This window comes from Poromitra crassiceps (assembly GCF_964638095.1).
Source record: "Poromitra crassiceps genome assembly, chromosome: 2".
Lineage (NCBI taxonomy): Eukaryota > Metazoa > Chordata > Actinopteri > Beryciformes > Melamphaidae > Poromitra > Poromitra crassiceps.
Genome location: NC_139624.1, coordinates 111437243 through 111449540, shown reverse-complemented (window position 1 = coordinate 111449540; position 12298 = coordinate 111437243). Strand labels below are relative to the sequence as shown.

The 12298-nt window shown below is 43.0% G+C and overlaps 1 protein-coding gene across 2 annotated transcripts in view; it reads right to left on the bottom strand.

Moving 5' to 3' along the window:
* rps6ka3b (ribosomal protein S6 kinase, polypeptide 3b) overlaps positions 1-12298 on the bottom strand; it is a 124911-nt gene that overhangs the window by 51903 nt on the left and 60710 nt on the right. For both annotated transcript variants that reach the window (XM_083659414.1, XM_083659415.1), the window contains exons 3-4: positions 4488-4604; positions 3925-4006 (exon numbers count right to left, since the gene is read on the bottom strand). In XM_083659414.1, the coding sequence (XP_083515540.1) occupies positions 3925-4006; positions 4488-4604 (199 nt within the window). The remainder of the gene's footprint in view (positions 1-3924; positions 4007-4487; positions 4605-12298) is intronic.

Sequence of the window (12298 nt, the reverse complement as noted above, 5' to 3'; positions counted from 1 at the left end):
CTCTACCCCTTTCTGTCTCTCTCCCTCTCTCGCTCTCTCCCTCTCCCACTCTCTCCCTCTTCTTCTATTTTGGCAGGCGAGAGGCTTCCAGATGGCAGTGGATGAGTAATTGAATCTAGGAGAGAGAAGAAGAAAACAGCTGAGAAGCAGAAGAGAGAAGAGAGGACAAGACAGAAATTAGGGATGCTATTGGATTTTTCATATTGGATTGTTTTGCAGATACTTTCCAACTCTTTTGGCCAATACCGATATATGCTCACATTTCCTGCTCACCTAATTTCAGAGAACAACAAGTCTCTCCTGTAGTGGAATTAACACATTATTATGCCTACTCTTATGGTGATGGCCCACTGGCAGATGCAGACATAAATACAATGCTTTTCAAAATGTACCAATTCACTGGGCAAAATAAGAAAACTACTTTAACTTACGTTATGTAAAACATGCAATATTTTTTATTAGTGAAGCATTTGGACGTAAATAAAGCGTCATATCATCACTATTCCTAAACTGCTAACTTCACACACCGTCCTCAACAGCGCCACACCTGCAGCCCAACAACAGTCAAATCCCACACACTCATCCACTGATCACTCCAACCCTTAGCCATGTAGCACACAGAACCACAGTCACACCTTCACAACAACAGCAGTTACACCACCTATACCAAACGCCAATGCCCGTATTTCATTTTAAAGCCTTTATTTAGCGGCCGATATCATCATGCATCCCTAACAGAAACAAAGAAAGAAAGAAAGAAAGAAAGAAAGAAAGAAAGAAAGAAAGAAAGAAAGAAAGAAAACCAAACTAGAACGACCGCAACGCAGACTTATGCCTCCGCCATTAGTTCATTCTGGAGTCCAAATCGCCATTTGAGGCAAATTGGAAGAGATTCCGTCAAGGCGCTCCTGTGATGTTGCATTACAGAGCTTGGAAATTGGGTGTGTGAGAGGTCACAGTGACCTTGAACTTTGACCACCAAAATGTAATCAGTTCATCCTTGAGTCCAAGTCGATGTTTGAGACAAGTTTGATTAAATTCTGTCAAGGCATTCCTGAGATATCGCGTTAACAAGCTTGAAAACGGTGTTCGAGAGCTCACCTTGACCTTTGACCTTTGACCACCAAAATCTAATCAGATCATCCTTGAGTCTAAGGCGATGTTTGAGGCAAATTTGATGAAATTCCGTCAAGGCATTCGTGACATATCGCGTTAACAAGCTGGAAAATGGCATTTGAGAGGTCACAGTGACCTTGACCTTTGACCAGCAAAATCTAATCAGTTCATCCTTGAGTCCAAGTCGATGTTTGAGACAAGTTTGATTAAATTCCGTCAAGGCATTCCTGAGATATCACGTTAACAAGCTTGAAAATGGCGTTTGAGAGGTCACAGTGACCTTGACCTTTGACTTTTGACCACCAAAATCTAATCAGCTCATCCTTGAGTCTAAGTAGATGTTTGAGGCAAATTTGATGAAATTCCGTCAAGGTATTCATGAGATATCGCGTTAACAAGCTGGAAAATGGCTTTTGAGAGGTCACAGTGACCTTGACCTTTGACTTTTGACCACCAAAATGTAATCAGTTCATCCTTGAGTCCAAGTCGATGTTTGAGACAAGTGTGATTAAATTCCGTCAAGGCATTCCTGAGATATCGCGTTAACAAGCTTGAAAATGGCGTTCGAGAGGTCACAGTGACCTTGACCTTTGACCTTTGACCACCAAAATCTAATCAGATCATCCTTGAGTCTAAGTCTATGTTTGAGGCAAATTTGATGAAATTCCGTCCAGGCGTTCCTCAGATATCGCGTTAACAAGCTTGAAAATGGCGTTCGACAGGTCACAGTGACCTTGACCTTTGACCTTTGACCACCAAAATCGAATCAGATCATCCTTGAGTCTAAGTCGATGTTTGAGGCAAATTTGATGAAATTCCGTCCAGGCGTTCCTCAGATATCGCGTTAACAAGCTTGAAAATGGCGTTCGAGAGGTCACAGTGACCTTGACCTTTGACCTTTGACCACCAAAATCTAATCAGATCATCCTTGAGTCTAAGTCGATGTTTGAGGCAGATTTGATGAAATTCCGTCCAGGCGTTCCTCAGATATCGCGTTAACAAACATCGTACGGACGGACGGACGTACGGACGGACGGACGGACGGACGGACGGACGGACGGACGGACAACCCGGATCCATAAGGCATAATAATAAAAAGAGGGTGAAAGAGAGAGAACAGACTGAATGAAGGACTGTGTTATATTTTCTTTCACCACCAGATGGCGTATGTACGGGTTAAACATCAGATTCATTCATACTAGTTTTAGTCCAGTAGGAACGGGGTCCGTGCACCCGAAAGATATATTTTTCTAACATAGATTTTTGTACTCCTCAAGGTGTCTAATAAACAAATTTTGTTGTTACCCCGTAGTGTCCTATGGGTCTGTTTGGCGACCATCTTTGCAGGCATATTGCGATGTCTGATGAAAATGGATAAGGGTCATAACTTTTGAACTAGACGTCATACAGAGACAAATGACACCACTTTTCTGTATGATTTCTGCATGAGGAATTGATTGAGAGGGTTGTTTTAATGATTTTAACAGGTTTGGTATAGTAAAACTCAAAAACATTTGAAAAAAGTATAATTTACTCTCAATATCTTGCAAAAGAAATCTATCTACATATTAGTCCATGGGCCAGAAGGGTTGGGAATAATGCTCATATTGATTTTTGGCAAGGTATACATCTCTAGAGTTAGAAAATATGTGAGAGCATTGCACCAATGGTAGCTAAATGTGTGTTATCACTCGATTTAGAACACCATGCAAAACATAATAGTTGCGGGACTTAGGGACATTTGAGGCTCATGCAAATCAAGTCTAAAAGCACCAGATTTTGCCCAGAATTAGCCCAGGGCATGCTCTAACAATTGAGCCAGAGTGCCCGAGCCTATGACCCCCGGGGTCAAATCCAATATGACCACTGTCCGAAAAAGCTTTTGGCTATAACTTTTGAAAGAGATGAGCTAGAAATACAGACTTGGTGTCTATCTTATGTTTTTTGACCATTAGAAAGGTGGTGGAATGCTTATCTTTACTAGTGAAGATGTGTGTGGACCCCTAATCTGCACATTTCCAAGATGGCAGCTACTTGAATATGAGTTTGACCATAACTGTTGATGCTTTTAGCAAACTCGGTGTCCATTTTATGGTTTTTGAGTTTTAGAAACACATTGTAATACTCAGATTTATGATTGAATCTATCCATAGCACTCTACTTTGCATAGTAAATAGGCTACCAATATGGCCGCTAACCCATTTTTTTTTACATACACTTTTGTAGTTGTAAGAATGAGTTACCATCAAACTGGTGGAAACAAACAATCCACTTAAATGCATCAAATAAGGTCTGTGGTTAACAAAGGTTTATGGGAGCATGAATTTGGGTTCAGCAGGATAATCTTCACAAACGTGAATAACTTTTATGCCTTTTGAAACATTCTCTAAAAATCACGTTAAAAAAACACATTTACGTTCCAAAAGTCATAAAAGTTATTGACGTTTGTGAAGATTATCCTGCTGAACCCAAATCTGCGCTCCCATAAACTTTTGTTAACCACAGACCTTATTTTATGCATTGAAATCCTCATTCTAAAACCCCATTCACTTTTCCCCTGACAAACCCAGGCGCTACTTGGACTCATTCCTGCAGTGCTCTATTCCAGCTGTGTAGATCTCTAATACCTTGCATGTATCATCATGTTCTACTGATGGAATGCCTCTCTCTCCCCTCTGTCTCTGAGGCTGTCTCTCTCCCCTCTCTCACTCAGTGTCTGTCAGTCTCTCTCCCTCTCTCTGTTTCTGTGTGTGTGTGTGTGTGTGTGTGTGTGTGTGTGTGTGTGTGTGTGTGTGTGTGTTTGTCTACCTTTCAGAGTGGCTTTCTTCAGGACCTTCATGGCGTACAGCTGGCCGGCATCCGGCCCTGTGATCTTCTTCACTAGAAACACCTACACACACACACACACACACACACACACACACACACACACACACACACACACACACACACACACACAGAAACTGGGTCAATGGGTGGGTTGTGTTGCTGTGTTTGTGTGCATGTGCAGATGTGTGGGAGAGAGTGGACGTAGTGGTGTGTGTGCGTGTGTGTGAGTGCATGTGCATTTGTGTGAGTGTTTGTGTGGGTGCGTGCATGTGTGTGTGACCCATTTTTCACATCATGCTAATCCCTGTAAACCCTGTAAACAAACAGAAGTGTGTGGCGCGAGCGGCACGCGAGGCGGGAGCGGCAGGCTAGCTGTTCATTCATAAAGATGATGACACTCAGAGACTAAAGGGCCCTCAGCCTGACGTTTCCATGGCAACTGGCTCTCAAACAGCGACATGGGGGATACGTTAACGGGATTGGAGTGGAATATCAAGCACACACACACACACACGCACGCGCGCACACACACACACACGTACCTTGCCGAAGGAGCCTTGTCCCAGGACCTTGCGCAGTTCAAACTGTCGCGGGTCGGCCTTCTCTGATCCCTCCTTCACATGGTGAGTTATATTGATCTCCTTTATTTGCACATCGTCCTGTGAACACACACACACACACACACACACACACACACACACACACACACACACACACACACACACACACACACACACACACACACACACACACACACACACACACACACAATCATTATCAGGGTCTGAAATTAGTATTGGCAGATAAAGCATTATGAGTCACTTGCCACACTGGCTGCTTTTGCAACGTTAACATTTAAATATCTCAGTTATATAAAGTCTGATTTTTAAGTGATCTCAAACATCCATATTGGCCACTGTACACTCAAATACAATGGAGTTTTTCATTTTTATTTTTTGCGCTTTGAGCACCACAAGCTGAGTGCCACCCAGTTCCATTGTATTGGAGAGAAGGCTGACACAAAAAAATTAACTGTGAACTGTCCCTACCCTACTGGTCCATCTGATGGATATTTCTTACATTCGCGTGGTGGCCGTTTGGACATTTTTTGACTAAATGGTCTGAAATTAAGGATAGGTATTTTTGGGGGGGTATTTTACAAAAATCATCCCTATCTATCATCTTTCTACCATCCAAAGACCTTGTTTTGAAATTAGACCTAAATTTACCATTGGTCTATCAGATGGACCCATTAACTTACATTATAAACACTTTATTGGTACTCCCAGCAAATTTTCACAAAAGTAATGGATTTTATTTTCTTCTGCTCTCATCCTGCACCAAATACCTTGAAATTTGACCTTGGAAAGAGATTTTGGAGTTGGTTGAAAATTTGGGGGAGTTACATGGTCTCAAAGTCCATTGCGTAGTTTTCCCATTGGTTTCAATGTTAACTTTGCACAAAAACAACATTAGTTTTTGGACTCCCAGCTAATTTTCCAAAAAATCATTATTTCCTTGATGTTACACATCTCACCTTGACTCAAGGGGTCAAAATTGTAGTTTCTACTGTGTTTGGCTATTTCCCCATATTCCCCCAGTTTTGGCATAGCAATCAATTCCATGCAGTTTACATGAAATGTACAGAAAATTGATTCCTATGCCAAAGAAGGGAAAATATTAGAAAACTGAATTTGACGGTCCACACTACTGATTTGAAGCCTTTAGACCAGGATGGATGCTGGACTAAAGCTCATTTGTGTGTTTTGGGGAAAATGGCTGGTAGTCCAAAACATGCGCTTTTTTGATTTTTGGCTCAAAATATGAAAAATATTATTTTTACAAAAGAAATATGAAAACCCACTGATGATGTCACAATGTCTGTGAAATCATCAGTAATGTCATCAGTGACATCATTATTGACCAAAATCATCTTATGACATCACTGATGATGTCATAGGCTAGCGATGTCATAGGTATTGTGACATCATTCTAAGATGGATCCTGCCAATCTTTGACACTAGGCATCTTGCAGTGGTGACTTTTGTAAAACACCCCAACCTGCCCATAATATCAGACCCAAATCCAGTTTGCCTTTATGGGAAGGGGGAAAAAATCACTTTTTGTCTTTTTTCTGTACTTTTTTATTTTTACTGTACACTGGCATTTGAGGGGTTAAAATTAGAATAGGTATGAAATGTTGGTATGAGGTATTAGGGATTACCAATGAATGATAAACAATCAAAAATTAAAAAATTAAAATTAATATTTATAAATTAGTACAGTATTACTCTTAACACATTGAATGCCAGCCATGTTTTCATTCCTGTAGGTAAGTTGTGCCAGGGGTGTTTTTGACGATTCTGGCTCATTTTAGAACAGCCGAGGATTCTTTTCTGTTAAGAATTCATGAACATCAATCATCTAAAAATAACTAATAGAATGTGTGCTTTCTCTGTCTAAAAGAGTTAGTTTGCAGAGTTAGTAGTTATGTAGATATTAGCCGTTGAGTACAGCATGGTTTCAGCGTCTGGAAATTTATTCAGAGATAAATGGCTTTTTGTGAAACAGTCACTTTAACCATTCATTTTTGGCATCAGTAAGACCGTCAGACATTCTAAACAATAGTTTTGAACAGTAATTTCCTCCATAACAACAGGAAACACCCCTCTCATTCAAACTCCTCCCTCCGTGTGTCTTCTCCTCCTTCCTCCTGGCTGTACAGCGGGCGTGTCAGAAGCGCTTTTGCTGCTGCCTGCCTGTGTGCCTGCCTGCCTGCTTGCCTGCGTGCGGACGCTCCTTGTGCGAGTCAAGATGGGCCGGGGAATGCGTGGGCGATGGGCAGATGTTGATTCTGGCCTTTCTGAGGTGTTTCAAAGTGTGTTTCACCTATGATCTATTTTGCAAATCGCTCTCCGCTCTCTGTGTGCTGCTGCCGGTGCGCGGCCGCTCTCAGGCAAGACAAGTCTTGAATGGATTACTGTAAAATCGCCACGGCATTTCCTTGAACGGCTTGGTCCCGCGGCAGTTTTTTCTTTGATTTCGGTCGTCTGGGGGAGCACTGTCAACACTTAGTGGGTCGGTAAAATAGATTATACACATTATCTTGCTCCAATAGTGATCTCGAAGATGTAAAAGTTGTTGATTGATGTCCCACCGTCAAAAAAAAAAAATGTTTATGTAAGACGAGTAAACTCGGCTCTGGCACTTAAGCGTTGGATTATGTAAGACGAATTATTTCGGCTATGGCACTTAAGGTGTTAAGGTCCATCAGATGGACCAATGGTAATTTGAGTTTTTTTCATAATTGGGGTACAAGGGTTAAAGTGGAAACCAAACATAAATATGTGTTTTAACATTATATGGGAAAGGAGTCTGTTGATTGTACAACTTTGTTCAGTTAATAGCAAACACCAGCTGATCCAATTTAAAGTCGCTCACCGTCTCCACTACTCCAAGCAGAAATTACACAAGATCTTCCTACTATCTCACCACTGTGTGAGAGGTGTCAAGTGTCGGAAGGCACACTATCTCATGCCTTTTGCTTCTGCCCTTCACTGACGGGATTCTGGGCCAAAATATTTGACTGGTACTCTGGTACCGTTCAGCCCTCAGCAAAATCTGGTAGTGAGGAATTTTTTTTGTGGCCCTTTCTATCATCAAAGTTGCCCATCCATGGGTTACGGCATGTCAATATTTGTTCGGCCCCCGGCAACAATCTGTGTTTCTCATGTGGCCCCCCATGAAAAATAGTTGCCCACCCCTGCTCTAAGGCCTAGTCTGTTTGTCTTGTTCAAAAAGGCTCATCAGGGCTCATCAGGGCTAGCCCTGATGAGCCCTGATGAAGACCTACAGTATGGTCGCAACACCTTGGTCATTTTAAATCCTTTTTTTTGCCATGTTAGAATAAAGGCATTTTAATTACACGAACTCAGTGTGCCTTGGATTCTGTTTGAAGTCAACCTGCATTTTTTACATTTTACCAAGATACCACTCATGCAAGGATTCTCTTCACAAAATGAAATAAGCACAGCACAACACCCGAAATATCCAAAGAGCATCTCTAAGTGATCACTACAAGGACCCAGCAGCGCTTCCACTCTATTGTCTGCTTAGTTATTTACATATTTAGGATTTGGGTTGAAACTAAAGTCTACAACTTTTTGGTGCTTACAATTAGGCACATAAGACCCTAAATTACATAGTTGGAAGGTTTTGGTGCATTTTGCTTGCCAGTGTCTTTAAGCGTTAAAAGAAGCGATACTGGATGTATAGCTGGAGGAATGTGAAGGGACAGCAGACACACTTCACGTCTCAGTCAATCAAACAGGTTGAGCAAGGTCCTCCTCACAACACACACACACACACACACACACACACACACACACACACACACACACACACACACACACACACACACACACACACAGTTGTCATGGAACCTCTGATACCTGCTTCCCACTGTAGCTGAGTGAGTAATATTTATCAGACAGATTGTCCTCCTTCTGACTCATTCTGTTGTCCTTTCTGAGGCTTTCTCTGGCTTGCTGCTGCTTGCTGATTGGTGGATATCGAGGAAATGAAACAAACTAAAACATTGGTTCTCAACGTGGGGTCCGGGGACCACCGGCCATCCTTGAGGGGGTTCCAGGAAGTCCCCAGCAAATTGGTCCCGCCTACATTAGTTAACCCTTTACTTGCTGTTTTTAAGACCTTTCTGAAGAGAATGGGGGGTGCGGGGGGGGGGGGGGGGGGGGGGCGGGTGGTTGTCCAAGTTAAACTCTTTATCAAGATTATTTATAAGGATTTTCCAAAACGTCAATGGAGAAATGAATTCGGAATTCACTTCCTGAGGTCCCATGACTTGGGCACTCTATAGACCAAATCACCGTGATGTCACCATGTAAACAACATTTACTTCCGGGTACCACTTCGGGAAGGCGCCAGGTTTAAATTTGCGTGTTGTCAAATAAATGCTGTCAAAATCTTGTTGTTTTCGGGCGACTACTTTCAATTTAAATGTTCAAACGGTTGGTAAACATGCTTGTCCGACGTATCTAGCCTTTCTTCTGTGTTTGTTTTATGTAGTGTTAGCTAGCTAATAACGTTTGTTTACAACTGTCAAACTCGCTGGTTTTTTGCAGACTCGTTAACGTTACGTTACAGACAGAGGCTACTGACGCCGCTCGGATACAGCTCGGAACCCGGATGTTGTAGCTGTAGTAGGCCTGTGCCGCCGAATCCAGAGTTCTCTTTGCTCATGTTTGCCCTTTGCAGAGGGAATTTAGAATAATCCAAATCTTGACCCGCTCTTTATGGTCACTGGACACCCAACAACACAACACGAACGAACCATTTTTGTCTTCTTTGTCTGTTTTTGTCTTCAACACGTCAGTTTGTGCGGAGGTAAGCGGAACCAGGGGTAACCGGAAGTAAATGTAAACATCCCCGCTGATTTGGTCTATACAGATACTCATGGATTCTGGACAAAATTGTCTCTATCAATAAGAAATATTCTCAGCTTTGGATCAGAGGGACAAAATCTCCTTGATAATGAAAAAGGTTGATAACCACTGAACTAGAAAATACACCGTTCTCCTCTTGCTCTACTCCACCTCCTCCCTCCCCTGCATTTCCTCTCTCTCCACCCATCCGCCCTCGTTTTTCTCTGGCCGTCTTGTGTAGGGTTGTCAAAAGTATCGATAGTTTCGATAAGTATCAATACTAAAAATTTGAAACGGATACAACACTCATTTGCAACAGTATCAATAAGTATCAACACTAAAATAAATTAAATGGATACAATACTCATTTGCAAAAGTATGGATACCAGCAGTGCTTTCTCTTAATGACAAATCAAACATAGTACTGATTTTTCCCTCCCTATCATTGGTGGGTATCTGTTGCTTCAAGCTCAAAGTGTTCTGATGATTGTAATGAGTTTAATCCGGTCTAGATTATGGAGAAGCGTGCATCTGTCCGTCCATCTGCCTTTATTTTTATGCCTCTGGATGTGTCATCCCCCAATGGTATCGAAAATGGTATGGAGTATCCATATTTGTCCATATACTCTATACTACGACTAACGCCCCGTGCAGACTACAGCGACGTTTTTTGCATGTAGACGCCTGCTGTTGCCTGCTGGTCACTTGGTGGCACCAAATTGGTGCTGCAGCTTGATTGGCTGTCTTGCTGTATTTCCGTCTTCTATTGGTCGATTTCAAACTGGCCCCTCCTCTCGTCGCTGCTGTCCGCCGCTCATCGCCTTGCAAAGCATGCTGGGATACCTGGCGACGCGATCCAATACAAAATGAATGGGCAGCACGACAGCCGGCATCTACACGTGACAAACGTCACTGCAGTGTGGCCAAGGCGTAAGAGACAGTTAAGACGCTGCCGATGCTGTGAAAATAGAATCCAAAATGTTTGAAACGCCGAGGTGTTTAGGAATGTTGACATTTCAAATTGTGTGTCTAGTGTGTGTGTGTGTGTGTTTGTGTGTGTGTGTGTGTGTGTGTGTGTGTGTAGTGTGTGTGTGTGTGAGTCAGACCACAGATGGAGGATCAGAGCAGAAGCGACAGGATGCTCATGTAGCACCTCTTAATCACAGGATTAACACTGCACAGCCGTACACCTGTGCTCTCAACACACACACACACACACACACACACACACAATGCATGTATACACACCTGCGTGCACACACACGCACATGCTGTACCTACTTCACTAAGCTATCTTCCACTATTACCATTTATTCCTGAATCATGTGCTCGGGAAAGTGCATGCACACACATACACACAAACCTACCTACATAGAGACACAAACACACATACAAATATAAACACACAGCATCCAACTTCACTCTTCCACTCGCTGTTAATGTACACACACTCACGCACAGAAGAAAGCACATCATCCATTCACACACACACACACACACACACACGCACACGTGCGCACACATACACACACACACACACACACGCATACATTCACACACACACACACACGCACACGCGCGCACACATATACACACACACACGCACACACGCATACATTCACACACACACACACACACACGCACACGCACGCACACATACACACACACACACGCATACATTCGCACACACACACACACACACACACACGCACACACACGCGCGCACACATATACACACACACACACACATATACACACACACACACACACACACACACACACACACACACACACAGAACTAGGCCATCAGCAGTGTGGAATTACCAGCAGCGGTGAATTTAGGCCGTGGTTGGTAAGCTAATCGACTCCGAGCCACTTTTGCAGCTAATCAACTGACTCCTGTTCTATTGTGGCAAGTAAAACAGTGAAAGTGGCTAGTGAGTTTTGGAGCAGACAAGACACTATAGCTGACATACACACACACACACACACACACACACACACACACGTACACACACACAAGCTACGGTAGCGAATCAAGTTGACATTATAGTCAAATTAACGGACATAATGAGCTTGACATCACCTGTAACAAGACCTCTCTATGGCTGTTTTACTGTCAGTTACGTGACGTCGCACTAGAGTTGCAGAAAACATGAAACCTTGTGGGGGAGCCGGATCCGGCCCACGGGCCGTATCTCTGACATCCCTGAAACACATCATCCTGGGTTTGAATCCTGCCTGGGATCGTTGTCGCATGTCATCCCTCCCTCTCTCTCTCCTGTCTATCGCTCTACTTTGAACACACTTTGAGTACAGCAGCTCTACGACAATTAACATAATGTGTCTGCTGTAATAAGATGTAATGAAACGTCCTCCTCAGAGAGTGAATTAACATGATGCTATTACACTCTGCTGCTCAGGGGCTGATCACTCTGCTCCAGAGCGCAGCCACAGGCTGATCACAGCGCCAGCCACACCCAATCAACTCCAACCATGTGCACACTTTCCCCTCATCTTACTACTATCATTTTAGAGCTGTCTGTCTGTCTCTTTGTTGGGCCGGAGTTGGCGCACCGTTGCTCCGATAGCCTCCAAAATGTTCCAAAACACTTTTCAAGGGTCTGGAATGAATCTGATGCAAAAAAACGGAAAAAGAATCAGCTCATGGGGAGCACTTCTTCTTCTAATGTCTTTCCGGCAGACTGGATGCCTTGCAGCACATTGCTGCCTCTCACAGAACATTACTCGGGGGTCCGCCCCTTCTCAATGTTTCTTTAAGAGTTTAAAGTTGAGCTGAAATGGAAAAATTACTTTTGAACTATTTTAGATCACATCCCTGGCCATAAAGTGCACCTATTACTACGTTTGTATGCACACAATATTCCACTATTATTCGGAAAATGACA